Consider the following 14211-nt stretch of genomic DNA (forward strand, 5'->3'; position numbering starts at 1 on the left):
GAACAGCTGAATCAAGTGATGACCGGCCCTCCTCGGAGGATCGGTGGAGACTGCTGCGCCCTGAAGCACACTGGGTGGCAGGGTTAGCAGAAGGGTCTCCTTTATTTTCTTTTAAATTCCTCAGAATTTAATGTATTCAATATTTCATTTAATCCTCAAATTAAATGCAGCCAGTTCTTATATAAATATTAGGGCTGGGCAAGTTAACGCGTTTTTATCGCGTTAACGCATTAATTAATTAACGCCGACAATTGGTTTATCACGCGTTAACGTACTTTTTATTTTGAAAGTCCTTTGCTCACTGCGTTTGAATACACATAGATAGACTACAACCGAATACAACACAAACCATGTGTCACAGGAGGGGTGGGATGTTTATCAGTAGGATACTGGCTGCTTGGGATGAGCGTCATCACGCGTCTCAACCAATGAAAGCATTTGTTGTGTGCCTAAGAGAGCTACAGCGCGAAAAAGAAAATATCTGGTGCGGACAGAAAAATGGAAAAAGGTACCCACTGCTTATCACTCAATAAAAGACTCACATTGCTAAGTGTTTTTGAACGTTTTGATTTCGTTTGGTTTAATAATTAACATTACCTTTGCGAGTCTGACTCTCACTGCACTCGTGAATTAGCAAAACTTGACGGGGACATTCAAATGCTTAACAAAAAGCTTCATGTGACCAATAATTCTGTACATGTTTATTAAAGCATACTGTGTGGAAATACACAAATGAGCCCAAAATATGAATGCAGCACGTTTATATCTTAAACGGTTTCCTCTCATGTCATCTCAAGCAAACGCTTAATGCACTTAGACTGATATTAAAGATACCAAATTCTATTTACAAATAAAGCACATGCAGAAAAACGGATGACACCAAAATATAAACTTTCAGTATCACTTAAAATGTAACCATTTTATAAATTTTCTTCATAACGGTTTTATAAAGGTAGCTTAGTGTGGTTGTCATTTGTTAAAATAAATATAAAAATACAGTGTGTTCGTGTCCGCCTGTCCGCTGATTCTCCTCATCTGTGATCATGGAAAAGGGGAATTACAATGACAACAATTGTAGGCCTACTCAATATGCTCGGTTAAGCATCATTTAAACGTTTCCAACAAATAAATGAATCGACTTTTCTCAGTGTGTTAATTACATTTTTTTTGGGGATTTATTTGGATATTCATACGATGATATTCATACGATGGCTGAAGCAGCAGTGAGCGCCCAGCGTGCAACACGGTAAACAGATCAACACTGTAAACGAAATCCTACAAAACTTCAGTGAAAAAATAAATAAAATGATCATGCGATGCGATAAAATAGCTTCTATTCCATGCAAACGATACCATTAAAAATGTTAACGTTCCACTTAATGGCAGAAACAAAACAAAAGGTAAACAAGAATCCGTATTAATTTCAGTACGAGTAATAGAGGGTGATCCTGTCAAAATGGTGGCGCCGCTCCGGCATGCAACGAGGTGTGACGTCGGTTCGTATTCTCTATTGCACTTTTGTTCATACAGCAGTACTTTGAAAGAATAAAATTACGCAATACACTACTTTTGATTTCATTATTGAATTTTGTGCATGCAAATCATGCGATTAATCGCGATTAAAATATTTAATCGTTGCCCAGCACTAATAAATATATATTTTTGAACAGACTGAATATATTTAGAATACAAAAAAGAATTATAGCTCGTAATAAAAAAATAAAAAAACTCCTGTCTGCTCAGATCCCTTAATATATAAATATATATATACATATATATACATACACATGCATGCATAATTACGGACATGTGATACATGCGCAGCCTCTGCAACGCGAGATCCGAGCCATATATTCTTTAATGAAAACCCGATCCACGCGCTGCCTTGGCAAGTGCGAGATCTGAGCTATATTCTTTAATGAAAACTCAATCCATGCGCTGCCTCAGCAATTGCGAGATCCGAGCTTTGCATTAGGCTTTTATTCCCTCAAGAATAAAGCCAACAGGAGTGGAGCTACAAAACTCCCGCTAGTGCATACTTTTCTTCGGGACATTTTTATGAATGAAGACTGTCACTGTCAGTTGTGAGCTGACGTGCATGCTCGACTCCCAGCAAATGACACATAAATCGTGTGTATCCCAACTCGCTTTGTAGTATAGCACAGGGGAAAAATCAAACTGCTGTTTATGATTGATTTGTTATAAACGTGTTATCTTGAAACACGATATGTGTGTGACTGTGAGGTGGCGATCCTCAGATCGATAACATAATATCCACCTTCTCAGAGCTGGACATGTGAATATCGGTGCCTCAACCCGGGGGAAGAAACCGCAGAGTGTGCTTCCACCTGGGAGACGGCACTGAACCTGGCAGGTGAAGGCAGAGAAAGGGCAGCGCCCATCTCTAACCCCTCTGTCAGATCCATTTGTGAAACCCACGAATGGAGCCTCCGGCCTGCCTCAGCAGAAGCGGGACCCGATCCACGGGGAACACTGGAGCACAGTGTCCGGAGAGTGAGTTTTTACAGTGCACACAGACGGCTCCCTCGAGAGCTGCCTGGGCATACTCACTCCCACTTCACTGCTGTTTCTCGCCATAATACGTGTCTTTTTTATATATAAATATATGGATTGGTGTGAGATACTCTTGTCCTCAGACGAATAGATCGTGATTATTTATATGTGATAAGACAAACAACACCAAATAAGACACACAAGATACAGAGAGTGCTTGCTGAAGACAACAAAAGCTAGCGTTCTTTGTTCTGGGTATGCTTTATAGTTTCCTGGTCCATGATGTCACCCGCCTCTGACGTCACGTTTCCTCATTGGTTGGATACAGAGGTGCTTCACGAACACAAAATGCAGAGGGTTCCCATCACGCCATTCGACGTAGCGGCGATAGTTCCCATGAAAGGGAACTCAGAGCTGTTATCTTAGCAAAAGGAGGTTGCAAAAAGTATTGAATAAAAGGGTGCCAATAATTGTGGCCAACATGTTTTGGAGAAAAACATTTATTTCATAATGTGATTTTCCACCCACTTTCAATTCTTTTCCTTCAATGAAAGGTTAGATTTTTGCTAATTTTATGAATTAAAGATCAAAAGGATAAACAATGCAGATTTATTTTTACAGTCATCTTTGATCATACTTACCAGGGGTGCCAATAACTCTGACCACCTATAACCTTAATTACCTTTAACATAGCCCAATTCTACAGAGCCCCTAAAGGCATTTGCTTTCTCTCGCAAAACTTTTGTATTCCCACGCCAAGATATTTGCGTTCCCTCGCAAAGATATTATCGTTCCCTTGCTGTGAGCTTGGACAAACACTTCCTCTTTAATGTCCCGCTGGCTTGCAGTAGTGTTTCAGTTAGTTCCATACATTAATAATGCACACAAATAATGCACGGCCCGTAGAGTTTGAACTTGTTGGCCTCAAATATAATGCAGTCAGTGTCTAAGTCAAGGAGTTCAGTAAAGTTGGCAATATATTCACTGATTTGAACTTCCCGGATCAATAACTCGTGATCTAAACGTTGTTAAAACACAAATGCAGCTACTTCCAATCATAGTAACCTAGACAACGAGTTACAACAACCCAATTTTCCTCAAATGTGCTTTATAATAAATTGGTCTCTATGAGCAGGCGGCAGAGAGACAAGTCTGAAGGGACCATCTGAAAGTGCCCAAAACCCTTTTGCTCATTTTATATTATGAAAAATACTCAAGCACTTAATAACTTAAAACTTACTCAATAACTTCACTGTAACACACTGTACTGTCGCCAAATTCAGTTTATACATCTCTGCTCTCCTGCTGGTTGTACTGTAAAAGTATTAAATCAATTGTAATGCCATCAAATTCAGTAAGCAATTATCATGCAAAAGCTGTTGTATGTAAGCTGTGTACCAACATCATCTGTGTTAAGAAGGCCTTTATGTGCTACTTGCCAAACAAAGTGTTGTAGTACCCATAACCAGCAGGAGAGCAGTGATGTATGAATTGAATTTGGTGACAATTGAGTGAAATGAAATTGGCCATTTTTCATAATATAAAATGACCAAAAGGGTTTTGGATTTTGCACTTTTCAGATGGTCCCTTCAGACTTCTCTCTTCACTGACTTCTCTCTTTACACCTGAGAAGACAAAAGAATCGCATAATAAACTGTTGTGACCTGCATAAATAATGAGGCCTTTCAGTCAGGTAGGCTGTGAAAATAACCCTCTGTGATCATGTCTCAAGCTCATCATGGTGTATATCAAACATACAGAAAAAACAGCAATACTGTGAAATATTATTACAATTTAAAATAATGGTATTCTATTATATACTTTAAAATATAATGTATTTCTGTGATGCAAAGTGTCTGAACAATAATGTTACCTCTATGGCATTTCATATAGCTTAAAATTTTAGCTTAAAAGCATCCACATTTGGAGAAATATTGATGGATTCTCATATGTTTATGTCAATTTTCTATACAGAGGAGTAATATTTATTCAGTATTTATTGTCATCACTATGAGCGCTGGATACTGTGTTTTTAATTCATACTTGCAGCCGGAGGGCGCTTTGTGCACATTTAGTCCACAAATTCATCTAAGAACAGAACAGGTCATGTGACATACCAGGAACCAACAGAGGCTAACAGATATCACTATAATATGCAGGTTAACACTTTTAAAGACAATAAATACACGATTGAGACGATGTATGCATGTATTGCCTCAGAATTTCCATCTGAATAGCATTCAGAGGGAGACGACAGATCACGCATCATGTTAGTTTTCTTTATTTTGCAAAAAGCACAACATTTTGTTTTTACTCTGAGTGAACACAAATAAAAGAAGATATTCCACAGATTAAAATGGTGTATAACTTTTAATTGTATGTGCAACATTGACTGAGTATTTTGAGTCTCTTTCACATTCACAAAAGTTTTGTGAGGGAATGCAAATATATTTGCGAGGGAACACAAATATCTTTGCGTGGTAAACGCAAAAGATTTGAAAAATAAATAAATAAATAAATAAAAAATCCTCCTATTACCACTATGTCCCTTTACAATTCAATCTGCTTGGCTGCCATGACCGTGGAGTGATACAAATGGTGAAAAGGTAGGAGTGCTGTTATCACTATTGCACGGCTCTCAGCCAATTAGATTCAAGAACCAGAAAGAACTGTTGTATAAAATAAATAAATAAATAAATAAAAAAAATATATAAATATATATAGAATGTATAATAAAATCATTTTACATGTCAGGCAGTCTTTCCTATCTAAGTGGGTATTTGTTTAAAAAAAACAAAAAGAAAGACCTGGAGTAATGAAATAGTTTTTAGGCCCAAAATAAGCCGTGGAGCTCAAAAAAGTCTGGCTATGCAAGTCTAGAATATGGAACCTATGAGACTAGAATAAGGAGAGAAAGGCAGTGAGATGGAAATTGGATGTTAGTGCCAGAAGAATGAATTCAAATTGATTATTCATGTCATAAGAGTGATACTGCATGAGAAAATGGGATTATTTCAATATGACCAACTGTGAAACAGTCTTCAAATATTAATCTGGTTTGTGTTTACAATATCGTCCCTTATCGCTTTTGCATTCTGTTCTTTTTAAAGCGAGTGACTGTGTCTCGACCTCTGTGTAACGGTCGATTATAGCTACAGTCCATGGCAGCGAAACCTGATCCAATCTACTCGATGCATCTGTGCCACAGTCACCTGCCAGCAAAATACTCCCTCCATACTTCAGCAGAGATCCAATTATTAGATTGGCTCCCAGCACAGAAAGAGCTGATCACACGTTTAACTGAAACACCTAATGGCTTCTAATGAAATGTTTAATTCAAACACCAGGTACCTTTCCACATTATCCAGGTTTCCGGCCACTCCAAGGCCTCCGATGGCGTAAAGCTTGCCGTCATAAACCACGCTGTTGTGCCGGCACCGCGGGACTGTCATCCGAGACACAAGATTCCAATTATCCAGCAGGGACATGTAGCACCACACGTCTGCCAGCGTGACTCCCGACTCAATGCCACCTAAAGAGGGTACAAGCCCAAACAAATGAGTGCTGAAGTATCCATTTATACCCTCCAACACTACACCTTCATTAATACAGATCTAAAGAGAAAAGATGCATAAAAAACACTTCACACTCACATCTCCCTCTCTCTTAGGGATTCAGCTTTAGCCGGTTAAAAAAAAAAAAAAGGGTTCAAAAAAAAAAAAAAGACTGTTTTAGTGACGACATGATATGGCTTTAATTTAACAAAATAACTTTTTCCAACTTGATTTTATATGAGTTAAATGAGATTCAACTAGACAAGATTTGAAAAAAAAAAATAGTTGAATTTGATTATACTTCATAATTTAAGGCAGCAAATGAACTATAAAAATATTATAATATATTTACATGGAATATGCATATAATAAATATTAAATGCGATGATAATAATAATAATAATAATAATAATAATAATAATAAACAATTAAATATAAATATTTTTTTTAAATAAATATAATATAAATAATTTATAAAATATACATGAATCAATTTAACTCTATATAAATGTTTTGGCACTAATGTTCAAACTTGGTGTTGTTTTAAACACTTGATAAGTTTATGTAATGTGACATGCTAATCATTTTTAAACTATATTTTGCTTTTTTTAGTTTATTAATAGTCACCCTGATGCTCCTAAGCTTTATAATGGCAGTGCACAAATTCACAAATATGTTTTTATGTCACAAGCACAATTCTGCTGGGCATTCATTTCTGAATCACCACCTGAACATTTGTGAATCAGTTTCTGCGCATTTGTGGATGTCTTCCTGTGCATTTGTGAATCACCTCACGCATTTGTGGATTCTGAACCAGTTCTAGCATCAAGACTGCAGACAAATCCACAAATAGGTCAACTCCACCCACCGACTACTCAAGCCAATCAGATAATGGCCACATTGCGCTTACCAATCGTGGCACGTTATTGCTACAAACAATCACATTTTGCTGTACAATCGTGGGTGGTCTCGTCCTGCGTTGGTTCAGATAGGGCTCTTAAACATTGGTAAAGTAAAAAGATGTTTAAAATGTAGATTTCATTAGACTGTGTCTCAAGCCAAGCCAAACTATTATATTTGATGTGCCATTTGAAAATGACCATAACATATTTGTGAATGTTTTTTATTAGCAAATCTAATTTGATTTATTTGTGAATTTAATTCATTTTTTGAAATTCTTCATATATTTGTGGATCTCATTCTATTTATTTGTGCATATGATTATTTTTTGTGAATCTCTTTAAATGTATTTGCGGATCACAATCTATTTATCTGGAATATTGGAACAATTCTATCTCCATACCTCTCGCAGTTTAAAACGCGTACGAATACTAGGGACAGCTGCTGATGTAATGGCAACGGTGTTAATTCCCGTAGCTAAAGAACGCAAAAATAAAGAGGAAGGCATAATAGATAATTTAATGAATTATTATTATTATTATTATTATTATTACTTATCTACAGTAATCTGTCTTGTATTAATGACTACAGCAAATCAGCTTTCCCTTGAATGAACTATCCGTTTAAAGTCGCACATGCGCAAGAATGCTAGAACGCTGTTGCCATACCATCTGCAGCTGTTGATGTTCATACTATCTGTATGAACGTGCAACGGGAGTCAAGCCCATATTTTCTTACCAGTTACCATAGCAACAGTGATCAATGTAATATAAAAGATGTCGACATCCATAAAACTGAAATGTTCTATCACTTTTGAAACAACAACAGTCAAATGAGCCGCAAATTAATTCGTCAAATCATCTTTAACAACAGCAGCTTTTATATACAGCATTTGAGTCACACAAACAGGTCATTGACAATCAAAGCTTCAAAAAAGTTATTACCTTGTCAATTCATAATAAAAGAGCCATGTTTGCAGTTGTGCCACCCTGACATTTATGATATTTATACAAATTTGTTTATATGAAAGTTTTCAAACCTAAATGATGCCACAGTATTTAGTTTTTAAATCTTTTTATTATTAAGACTCCATTTTAAAGAGTTTTCTTAGTCTGTTCATTTGTTCGGACAGTTGCACCACCTGACATTTTGGGGATTTAAGATAACAAAACATAAAATAATATGTATTATTTAAATGTACTAAAAATGAATTCAGACTAAATATTTTCAAACTACATGGGTTTTATAGAACAAAGTGATATATGTCATGAACTTTTCAAAGGAAAATAATGCACTTGGACACAAAAATATGCACGTCATGTCACAAAACTGATGAGAACATCTCTGGTGGAGAATAGTAACTGGATCTAAAACCTTCAGATGACACACAGCTCACATCTCAATCACTGTAAGTTACCGAATACACACATGAAAACCTGCAACACACGGTAGACACGCATTTGTGTTGGGCACTGTATGGCATGACAAACTACTTTTTCAGTGCGGTTCCATTCACATGCGCGTTTTTCGAAAATGTGGTTGTGAGTCCAGAAAATTTCCAAGTGTGAGTTTGGTTACAGAATATGGTTGTCACTCCCATAAATAACCATATGGTAACGTGCAGGTTGTGTATAAACACACGACGAAGAAGATACACATCAATAAGTCTATACTTGATAACGGGTATATATTGATCAAGGCAGGAACACAACACAACACTATGAACATACGAGACCAGACAAAGACACACCAACTGAACTGAACTTATATACACAGATGATTAACTGAAATGTCAAACAGCTGTGATGATTAGTGCATGACTGTCCATGACTGACGAGTGGTGGGAACACAGAACAAAGGAGCACATGTGATGAATGAAAACCAAAACACACAGAACATGACAGTGACCGTGACACATACTATGTTTGAACATAACCATATTATGGACTCAGGACTGACAATCATATTCTACTGCTGTGTGAACATGGCAATATACTTTCCATTATGCCATTACATAAATTAAATCTAAAAATCTTGATGTCTATGGACATGTTATGCACCAACTAATCATTTACAGTTTTCACTAACAAATTGCTGTTACATCTTTAAAAGTATCGTCTTTCCTGCACTATTGATTTTATCTTGCTTGATTTCTGGGATATTTAACATCATAATTTGACAAGCAGCCAGTCGTAAAGACAGAGACGAAGAACAGCCATCTGCCTTCAAATCATCCCTCAGAGCGTGCAGTGCTAAATATAAAAGCAGACACCTGCAGGAGGCCACCAAACTGCAAGTGACATACTGTCGGTTTGATTACCTGACAGGTAGATATTATCCCCCGCCGATATGACGGAGAAGAACTCGCGGTTGTAGAAAGGCAAGCTGGCCAGGGGGTACCACTTGTTGTTCTGAGGGTTGAAACAAGTGACGGCTGTCAGCGAGCGCTGGTTCATACCGATGACCTGCCGCCCACCCACCAGCACGATCACCTCAGCGACACCTGCAGGGATGGACGGAGAAACAAACACCTTGACATTCACTAAAATAACCTGTTGAAAGCCACTGCTCAGACCTGTTTGGACCTGAGGCTAGTTGCATAACATAGCACTAAGTTAAGAACTAGTCTAAACTAGCAATTAGTTAGGGCTAATCAGTCTTCATTTTCGGATTCAAATCTTTTTATGTAACTTACTTAAAAAAGTGATGACAAGTCTTGAAGAAAAAAAATAAATAAATATGACTAATTTTTAAGAATTCTAAGCAGTTTAACATCTAAGCAGTTTATGCAACTGGCTATAGATCAAATTTCAAGAATGTTTTAGATGGGTAGTGTTGGTTATTGTGGCAGGTAAACCGGCTTGACCCCACTCTTAAAAATAATGGTTCTTTATTGGCATTGATGGTTCCACAAACCTTTAACATCCATGGAACCATTCCACTGCACAAAAGATTATTTATAGTAAAAAAAAAAAAGGTTCTTTAGATTATTAAAATAAAATAAAATAAAATAAAATAAAATAAATAAAATAAAATAAAATAAAATAAAATAAAATAAAATAAAATAAAATAAAATAAAATAAAATAAAATAAAATAAAATAAAATAAAATAAAAAAAGGCCCCCCAAAAAGGTTATTTTAAGAACTTTTCATTAGCTGCATTTACATGGACCCTAATAATCTGATTGTAATTGGACTACTAGCAGTCGGAACAGAAAAAAAAGGCACATGTAACAACGTCAATCGGAATGAATTGGCCAAATCTGATAAAAATTTCATTTGGATTGTAAGATTGTGTTGGTTTAAACCTTTTGTAATCCGATCGAGATGACATGGAAACACTTTATCAGATTTTAATTAGGTTTGTTGTGTGTTTAATGTGATTATTATTTGTATTTTATGGTGAATGTGTTTTTTTTTATTTTTTTTTATTTTAATTAATATTGGTTAGGAGATATTGCCTATGTCACATTTGTATATGTTTTAAATAACAACAAGGACCGAAATGGAAATAAGCCATTGGCTTTATTCTGTTTTTATCCTCGACAGTTTTTTAAAGGGTATGGGATACTTGCTATTTTGTACAGATTGTAAACTTGTCAAATCAAATCAAAATCAAATCAAAAACCGAAACTGGAAAGTACTGCGCATGTGCAATGATGTAGAAATGCCATAATGAAGTATGAAGCAAGGAACAAGATTTTGATAAATGACTGTCATGTTCTAAACTTCTCCTTCCACTCATTGTCTGTGAAGTGGAGCAGAACAACTTCCCACCAGTCCTCGTTTCTGATTCTCATCCACAGACAGCTTGTTTTGGGAGCGGAAAGGGTCAATTTTACTGCTTGTTAAATATAAGCATGTCACTATTTAGGACCCGAAATCAATGAAAATAAACAATTTAGGACAACAGTATGTGCAAACAGTGGAAAACTCTGTATATTTGTGCAGTGTGCGCATGTAAAAACAAAACAAAACAAAAAATCAGTTCCTATTTGAAGCTTGTGACATATACACTTTACATTAAACAAAAGGTGTTCATGTAAACAACTGAAAGATTCTTTGGGGAACTAAAAATGGTTCTTCTATGGCATTGCTGCAAAAACCTCCTTTAGGAACCTTTATTTTTAAAAGAGCATGATGGGTGACCAGTCAAAACCAACATGATGTGCAATGGTTTACAAGTGCACATGAAATAACTAGAGCTTAAAGCTGTAAATACGAAGCAGGCGGTGATGAAATGTATAGTTTTAACATGCAAGGTCAACAGCAAAACAATACATTTAGTGGAGCAGTTTTTGTTCAGAGTGGAATTATCTACAAACAGAAACTGTTTTATGAATTATGAATGCGTTTTCCTCTCTACAGCACATGAAGTCTCCACACTGACTGCTTATGCCACATCATGGGCCTTTCATACTGTAATTTGTTTTATTTTGACACAGAAACACACAAAAAAAAGACAAAAGAAAATGGAGATGGAATCATTATAATGAGAGAGAAGACATAGAGAGAAGAGATAGAGAGAAGACATTTCATATATAAAAGGGACATCATAAGGAAAATACAATAGAGCATTTGAGTCAAAAAAAAAAGAAAAAGAAAAAAAGAAAGACAATTTGGGGGAGATAACAAATGTTCCCTGCTAAAAAAATAAAAATAAATATGAGGCGTAACTAAACACTGAGTGCCAGGAAAGATTCACAGTGTTATCAGCAAAGTTTGCCTTGACAAAAATATCAAAAAGTGTATTTCTATTTAAGGGAAAGTACAGATTCACTGGCATAAAAAAGGGCTTCAGGCTCCGTTACTTTGTGTGAGCTTAAAGTACCCAACAAGATCTTATCATCCAAATTAAAATTCATGACATACATCGTCTTGGAAAAATAAATAAATAAAAGAAACAGTGGATCAGGGCAGAAAGGGTCAGGCCTCTGTAACGGCAGAACATTAAATGTCATTGTATGCTTAAAAAAGAAGAGAAAAAAGAAAGAAGAAGAAATACTCTTGCCTGTGATTTCAAGGGCTCCTGAAAATACAGAAATGAATTATGTCTGGGGACATTTATTGTCTCTGTGTAATTCTTTTGAACATAGTGATTCAATAAAATGAACAATGACTCGTAGCACATACTGTATAAATCTCTCTGGGCGGATTCACCAACAATGTGTTTCAATGAGTCATCTATCTTGTTTTAGAATCTGATTCCCTAAAAGGGCAGAGCCTCTGCTTTTAAACAAACCAAAAAAAAAAAAAAAAAAAGCACTTTATTCTAGCTTCATACATTCATGAGAAAATCAATTTTTTTTCAAAAGTTAATCTGGATTGGATTCAGAACAATGATCAAAACAGAGTAGTAGATCAATTCCATAAACGCCCCCTAAACCATGCACAGTCCTATACCTCTTTATGGGTCGACATTTCATTTGTTAAAGTTAGTCAGTTTTTATTTATAAGCTGTTTCGTGTTTGATCACATTATTTTACATGTGCATAAGCAATGCTTATATCACTTCTTTCTGCCTCTTCGGCTGTGTTTCGATGCAGAGATTATGTACTCTTTCAGAAGATGCATAATAGCGCCCCCTACCATATAACAGTGAAAACATGGATTGCCGGAAAATTCTGTCAATGGTGGGGAAGGAGTTTTACTTTTATGCAGGCTGTAAAAACAGCAACTGACTGTTGTGGATAAGGTAGAATTTGCATAAAAAGGAGAGCAATTTCTGCTAAAAAATAATGACAGTAACATCATTTAAATATTCATGACACAGGTCTATACCGGGGCACATATCATGTGCTGCAGTGAATGCTAGTAAATAAGATGCATGTACGCTTAAAAACACTATGCTGTAATGTGACGCAAACAACAACGTGATGTTGATGCTCAAGCTCGGGTTCACAGGCATTTCCTGAGATAAAAAAAAGCATTTGACTGGCATGAACATCTGCTCTTGTGGCAGCTCTTTCAGCTGCACGACTGCAGGTTGTGTTCCTACTTCACAACAGTACAGAAAACACATTCCATCCCCTTTTTTCCTGCAAACAAAACCCCCTTTTTCCACAAACACTCACTGCATGGTACTACATCACAGAAGAAGCATCAATCAAAGACCACATGACAGCCCTGTTCATGTTCTGCCATCAGCGTCCTCCAGCAGATATCTGCAGCAACAATTCCCCTTATATGAGAGCAGCTCTCTCATCTCGCCCTGCATGCATGTGTTAATGCATGGATCCGGCCCGGGGTCCATGCTCTTCTGCTGAGCGAGGGACCCTGCTGCGGCCAACTCCTTCCTGCTGACTGTGGCATTAGAGACTCAAGCAGCAGGAGGTCCAGCACTGCCGCCCCACCTCTGCCCCTCTCCAGATTAGAGCAATGGATTATGACATGAAAAGAATTCAAGGAGCTTTCTGGATTTAGATTTTTCCCAAAATCCTTTTAGCATCAAGTTTCGGTGCATAAAACAAAAGAGCAAAAGATCTTCTAAGAGAAAACACACCTTTAAACCTCATTAGAATAGAGGCTGCTCTTCTTTGTAGCATTTAAATACTTCATGAAATCAGAAGTGACTCTATTTACTTTCTTAACACATGAGTCTTTACTGTGAATGAATCATTAGTGCTCTTTCATTCAAATGCAATATTTTTTTATCACAAATCCCTGACTTTTCATGAGCAACTTAATTTCAAAATTAGCCCCACCACATACTACATTTTCTTTCCGGTTGAACATCCTGTTTTACTCCAAAATAACATTACAGGAAAAGTTTGGAGTTATTAAGATTTATTTATTTATTTTCTTTATTTTTTTATTTTTTTTAAAGGGGTCATGACATGAGAAATCAAATTTTTCTTGAGCTTTTGACATATAAGAGGTCATCATACTATAAGAATATCCTGTAAGTTTTAGAGCTGAAAATTTCCTTGTTAGTCCAATAAAAGCTTTAATTGACACTAGACCAGGAAAACGACAGGATTTACAAAGTGGGGGTCTATGACGTCAAAGGGCAGCAAGCACGTCTCTGCAAAAGAAAATCAACGCCTACTTTTAGCCCCGCCCACCGAATCACACATAAGTAATATATATGGTGCTAAACCAGATCGAGCTACCAAGCAATAAACATGCAGTTGAGTATTACAAAAGATTGTGCAGTGCCTGGACTTGACAGTAACGCAACAACATGTTAGTAACAGTGTTAATTCTAATGCCTGATCTGAAATGTAATGATTCATGTAGTCAG

At 36.4% G+C, this 14211-nt stretch overlaps 1 protein-coding gene across 1 annotated transcript in view; it reads right to left on the reverse strand.

Moving 5' to 3' along the window:
* The window catches only part of LOC137006452 (kelch-like protein 29), a 472167-nt gene that overhangs the window by 106942 nt on the left and 351014 nt on the right, over window positions 1-14211 (reverse strand). The window contains exons 9-10 of the mRNA XM_067367229.1: window positions 9289-9471; window positions 5866-6046 (exon numbers count right to left, since the gene is read on the reverse strand). Coding sequence (XP_067223330.1) covers window positions 5866-6046; window positions 9289-9471 — 364 coding nt within the window. The remainder of the gene's footprint in view (window positions 1-5865; window positions 6047-9288; window positions 9472-14211) is intronic.

This window comes from Chanodichthys erythropterus, chromosome 18 (genome assembly GCF_024489055.1).
Source record: "Chanodichthys erythropterus isolate Z2021 chromosome 18, ASM2448905v1, whole genome shotgun sequence".
Lineage (NCBI taxonomy): Eukaryota > Metazoa > Chordata > Actinopteri > Cypriniformes > Xenocyprididae > Chanodichthys > Chanodichthys erythropterus.